This window comes from Loxodonta africana, chromosome 6 (assembly GCF_030014295.1).
Source record: "Loxodonta africana isolate mLoxAfr1 chromosome 6, mLoxAfr1.hap2, whole genome shotgun sequence".
Lineage (NCBI taxonomy): Eukaryota > Metazoa > Chordata > Mammalia > Proboscidea > Elephantidae > Loxodonta > Loxodonta africana.
Window position 1 is genome coordinate 602,005 of NC_087347.1, and position 6,000 is coordinate 608,004.

At 42.9% G+C, this 6,000-nt stretch overlaps 1 protein-coding gene across 5 annotated transcripts in view; it reads left to right on the forward strand.

The window, feature by feature from the left end:
• Positions 1 to 766, forward strand: part of LOC100661670 (contactin-associated protein-like 4) — a 162,058-nt gene extending 161,292 nt beyond the window's left edge. For all 5 annotated transcript variants that reach the window (XM_064286340.1, XM_064286344.1, XM_064286343.1 and 2 more), the window contains one exon: positions 573 to 766. In XM_064286340.1, coding sequence (XP_064142410.1) covers positions 573 to 766 — 194 coding nt within the window. The remainder of the gene's footprint in view (positions 1 to 572) is intronic.
• The last annotated feature ends 5,234 nt before the right edge of the window (positions 767 to 6,000 follow it).

The following is a 6,000-nucleotide window of genomic DNA, read 5'->3' on the forward strand; positions in this document are numbered from 1 at the left end:
AGGGAGGTGTGTCTGCTTCTCCACAGGAGGGGAGGCTGGGTTCAGGACGTGAAATCCATCCTGCTTCCATTTGTCCTTAAAGGCATAATACAGAGCTGTATGTACCAAGTTTGTAGAGGCAAAAGAAACCCAAATGTTATCATCTAACCTAGAACTTCCTGGAGTTCTGATGTCCTCAGCCTCAAAAATATAGGCAGAGCAAGTTGGTGGTGGTGCTGTTAGTTGTTGCAGAGTCGGAACCCCACGGACGACAGAACAAAACGTTGTCTAGTCCTGCTCCATCTTCACAATCATGGGTATGCTGCAGTCCGTTGTTGCCGCCACTGTGTATTCTGAGGGCCTTCCATCCTAGGGGGCTCACCTTCCAGCACTGTATGAGACCCATAGGCTTTTCACTGGCTAATTTTCAGAGGTACATCACTAGACCTTTCTTCCAACTGACTAGGAAGAAAGGCCTGGGGTCCGTAGAAGGTCATTTCACGCTGACTCTAGACAGAGCTGACAACGTAGTGTCCCCCTGGGTACAGCATCGCCCTAACGTTCTGACTCTTTCCTAACTCCACCCTCCCTAGGTGTGATCGCTGTGGTCATCTTTGTCTTGCTTTGTATCGCTGCCATCACCACCCGCCTGTACCAGCAAAAAAACTTGTACAAGAGCAAGGGGGCAAAACGGCCAGAAGAGGAGGGCAGAGCTGAGGCCGTGCTCAGATGTGACCTCCACTTGCAGAATGCAGCCAGCGGGAGTCAGAAGGAGTACTTCTTCTGAGGGATGACGGGCCCGTGTGTTCCTAGGACCATCTGACTCTCCTGCTATATCCAGGCTCTGGACAGTCAAGGATCACCTTCATGTAGGGGACAAAGGCTAGCTTTGTAGGGCTGCAGAACCCGCCCCTAGGGGCTCCGTAAGCCTCCGAGGACACATACCTCCACGATCATTTTATGTAACCATGTGTTCGATATGGTCACAATCCTTTTGAGTTTCTGATACTCTAATGTGAATTTAAGCTGAAGTTAAACTTGCTTCCCGACCGTGGGCTTTGAAGGGGAAACGTGCCACGACGCTCACTGGCCTGGTGGGAGCTGGGAGCCTGAGGCTTCCGTCTCCTCTCACCTGAGCTGCTGCCTTCGGCTGCTGACAGAACTGAGCACCCTTCCTGATCGTATCTGTTGAATATTACATCCTCCCGTGAGCCATAGCCCAGCGGCCAAAAACAAACAGCCTTTCTGCCTTGTTCCGTTTGCTGGTTGATGCAAAGCACTGTCACTCTGTAAAGTTTCTATTTACGCTGTTTGCAGTGCTTTTATTTTTCCTGTTCAGATGTTTCTAATCAGCTTTGATACATCTAGTCTTAAATGTTACTCTTCAGCTGTGAAAGTAGCAACATTCATATGGCGCAGAGCTAAGAGAACGTGATGTTTTGCCTTCTTCCCTTTGCCCCCTGTCATTTTGCTCCTCTAGAGACACTCAGCAGCGCCCCCACGCTGAACTCAGAAAGGTTTGTCTTTTTTTTTTTTTTAACAGAATAGTGGGAACCACAGATCCTTATTACTGCAAATGTATTTTTATTTGCCTCTGCAATACCTGAATAATACATAGTAGTAAATCTATTTCCCTAAACTCTTGGGTGAGTATGTCAGTGTTCTTTGTAGCTGTCAAACTCTTCTGTCGTTTTTGTTTGTTTGATTTTCCCTAACTTCGGTATCCTGAGACTGTCTTCCACAGAGCTTCTTTCTGACCTGTTAGAAAGCAGTCACAGTTTGAGGTCCATTTACTTTGTGAACTGCTTTGGGAATACGCTCCCTTGTGCTTTTCCAACCACTCACGGGGATGCTCTGCGTGCTAAACTGTACATTGCAGCCATGTCCCCACCTGGACCACCAGAGTAATCCTAAAATTCATTCTCTAGTCTCAATTCCAGGCACCGGGGTCCATTTCTGAAAGAGCCCCCTGAATCATTGTGCAATTGTTTGATACCTTCTCCTTAGGGTGCAGACTGAGAGAGCAGAGCCTGGCAGATAATCCCATGGAGACCCGGGATGCTCTGTAATTAATATTGGAGTGCTGATGCATGGAAAATCCCTTGCTTCTTCCATCCACAAAAGGCTTCCTCTCTCAGCACCCACCAGGACATGGACCCAAGTGGACACACATGGATTCTGTGTTGCTATTTCCTGAATATGCACCCAAGTGGAGATACATGAATTCTGTGTTGCTATTTCCTGACAATTTCATATCAACTTTACTGTCTTTCCATTTTTTAAGATTGGAAAATGCATTGCTCTGTCTTAATCTGTGTGTAAAGAATGGTCATCCCTTCTTACAGTGCTGTGGTCCTCTTGAGTTTTCTGTAAATCTAAGGGTCTCCCTTAACACAGTAACTTGAAAGGGCAGATCTTGGGGCAAGTCTCTCCCAGAAGCTTGTAATGGCTACGGAAGGACTCAAGAGAGAAACAGTGGTTTTCTTTTTTAACACACAGCTGAGTACAGACATGGTAACTTTGCAGCAGCCTTTATAAGAGCTTGTTTTGGTGGACGGGTGGGTACTCCCAGCGTGTCTGGGAGAACCCAGGTAAAGACATGAGTGGCCGCTGTCCACCACGTCCGCCTCCTGCAGAGGCTGAAGAGCCGCGCCCAAGTTCATGGATACGTCCCGTGCCACTGCCTTCCTTGGTCTGTAAAATGTACCTTCTTGTTTGTTAACAAAACAGGATTTTTGAAATAAAGTCAGGAATATATTTTAAGAGAATTTATATAATATTTAAAAAAGTATGAATTTAGAGTTTTCAACAGTAAAGACAAAAATGTAGATGTCTGAACTCTGAACTGGTGTGTGTGTTTCTTTACACCTCACGGAGTATCCTAGGATTGCTATTGTTTGTAAGCCGATGCTGCAGTTACCAGGGTAAGTTTATTTTATTTCATTTTTAAATGGCTTAAATAAAGAGCAAAATAAACTGATAAACACTAACTGCTACAAATAAAAGTGATCTGTGATTGTAGGTGTTAATGTACAGTATCTAAACGTGAGCCAGAGAACTATCACTTCACTACAGTTACTCAACACTGTCTTTTTAATGACCTCTTGCTTTCTTCATGTATGATGTTGTTGATGCGATTCCACAACTTATCTGATCTTTAGTCATTAGTGTTCAACGTGTCAAATCTGTTCTTGAGATGATCTCTAAATTCAGGTGGCGTATACTCAAGGCCATAATTTGGCTCTTGTGGACTCGCTCTAATTTTCTTCAGTTTCAATTTGAACTTGCATATGAGCAATTGACGATGTGTTGTGCAGTTGAGCTCTGGCCTCCTTCTGACTCTTAGGTAGTCTTTAATGTAGAGTAGGTAAAAAGAATGGAAAAAATGATGAAGTAAAATAGCTGAGCAGAAGATTTCAAAGGATGGCTTGAGAAGACAAGGTAAAGTATTATAACGAAATGTGCAAAGACCTGGAGTTAGCAAACCAAAAGGGAAAAAAATGCTTAGCATTTCTCAAGTTGAAAGAACTGAAGAAAAAATTCAAGCCTCAAATTGCAATATCAAAGGATTCTATGGGGAAAATATTGAAAGATGGAGGAAGCATTAAAAGAAGAAGGAATATACAAACTCACTGTCCCAAAATGAATTGGTTGACATTCAACCATTTCAGGATATGATCAAGAACCAATGGTATTGAAGGAAGAAATTCAAGCTACACTGAATGCATTGGCAAAAAATAAGGCTCCAGGAATTGACAAGTACCTATTGAGAAGTTTCAACAAATGAATGTGGTGCAGGAGGTTCTCATCATCTATGCCAAAAAACTTGGAAGACAGCTACCTGGCCAACCAGCTGGAAGAAATCCATATTTGTGCCCACTACAAAGAAAAGTAATCCAACAGAATTTGGAAATTATCAAACAATATCTTTGCTATGGATTGAATTGTGTTCCCAAAAAATGTGTATCAATTTGGCAGGGCCACATCCTCAGTGATAGTCGCATGATGGTGTGATCACTTCCCCGATGAGATCTGATGTTATGTGATCACCTCCATGATGGGATCTGCTGTGAGTAGTCGATCAGTTGAAAGGGAGTTTCCCTGGGGTGTGGCCTTCACCACCTTTTCTCTTTACCAGAGATAAAAGGAAAAGAAGGCAAGTGGAAAGTTGGGGACCTCATACCACCAAGAAAGCAGTGCTGGGAGCAGAGCGCGTCTTTGGACCTGAGGTTCCTGCAGTGAGATGCTCCCAGACCAAGGGAAGAGTGATAACAAGGACCTTCCTCCAGAGCTGACAGAGAGAGAAAGCCTTCCCCTGAAGCCAGCGCCCTGAATTTGAGCTGGTAGACTACTAGACTGCGAGAGAATAAATTTCTATTTGTTAAAGCTATCCACGTGTGGTATTTCTGTTATAACAGCACTAGATGACTAAGACAATCATTAATATCACATGCAAGTAAAATTTTACCGAAGACATTTCAAAAATGATTGCCACAGTACGCCCACAGGGAACAGTTGGAAATTCAAGCCAGATTCAGAAAAGGACATGGAACAAGAAATATCATGACTGTGTCAGATGGATCTTGGCTGAAAGCAGAGAATACCAAAAAAAAAAAAAAAAGTTAACTTGTGTTTTATTGACTATGCAAAGGCATTGAATTTTGTGTATGATAATAAATTCTGGGTAACATTGCAAAAACAGGAATTCCAGAACACTTAATCGTGCTCATGAGGAACCTGTGCATAGATCAAGAGGCAGTTGTTCAAACAGAACAAGGGGATGCTGTGCGAATTAAAGTCAGGAAAGGTGTGAGTCAGGGTTGTATCCTTCCAACAAATTTATTCAATCTGTGCCCTGAGCAAATAATCTGAGAAGTTGAATTGTAAGAAGAATGTCGTGTAAGGATTGATGGAAATCTCGCTAACAACCTGTGAAATGCAGATGACACAACATTGCTTGCTGAAAGTCAAGAGGACTTAAAGCACTTACTGATGAAGATGAAAGACTACAGCTTTCAGTATGGATTATACCTCAGCATAAAGAAAACAAAAATCCTCACAGCTGAACCAATAAGCAGCATCATGATAAACAGACAAAATACTGAAGTTGTCAAGAATTTCATTTTACTTGGATCAGCAATCAACACTCATGGACGTGGCAGTCAAGAAATCAAAAGATACATTTCTTTGGCCAAATCTGCTACAGAAGACCTCTTTAAAGTGTAGAAAAGCAAAGATATCCCCTTGAGGATTAAGTTGTACCTGACTCAAGCCATGATACTTTAATCACCTCATATGCATTTTATAGCTGGACAATGAATAAAGAAGAACAAAGAAGTATTGGTGTCTTTGAATTATTGTGTTTGCATAGAATATTGAACTTACCATGGACTGCTAGAAGAACGAATAAGTCTGTCTTGGAAAAAGTACAGCCAGTGAGCTCCTTATTAAGCGAGGATGGCAATATTTCAAGTCATGTACTTTGGACATGTTATCAGGAGGGACTAGTCCCTAGAGAAAGACATCATGCTTGTTAAGGTAGAGGGTCAGCAAAAAAGAGAAAGACCCTTGATGGGATGGACTGACACAGTAGCAGCTACAAGGGGCTTGAACATAGGAACAATTGTGAGGATGGCACAGGACCGGGCTATGTTTTGTTCTGTTGTACATCAGGTCGCTATGACTCAGAGCCAACTTGATGGCACCTCACAACAACAAACAGAAACACACATAAAACAAGGATATATATTGATTTCTTGATGAAAATATTGTGACCAGAGGCTTGCAGGAACCTAACTCTGTATTTCCCCTGGGGCAGTGGCTCAAGATTCACCAATTTTGTGTTTGTGGCAACTTTATAGGCATAACTACCATGTACCCAAAAGACCAACCCAAACCCACTGCCATCGAGTCGATTCCAACTCATAGCCACCCTATTGGACAGAGTAGAACTGCCCTATAGAGTTTCCAAGGAGCGCCTGGTGGATTTGAACTGCTGACGTTTTGGCTAGTAGCCATAGC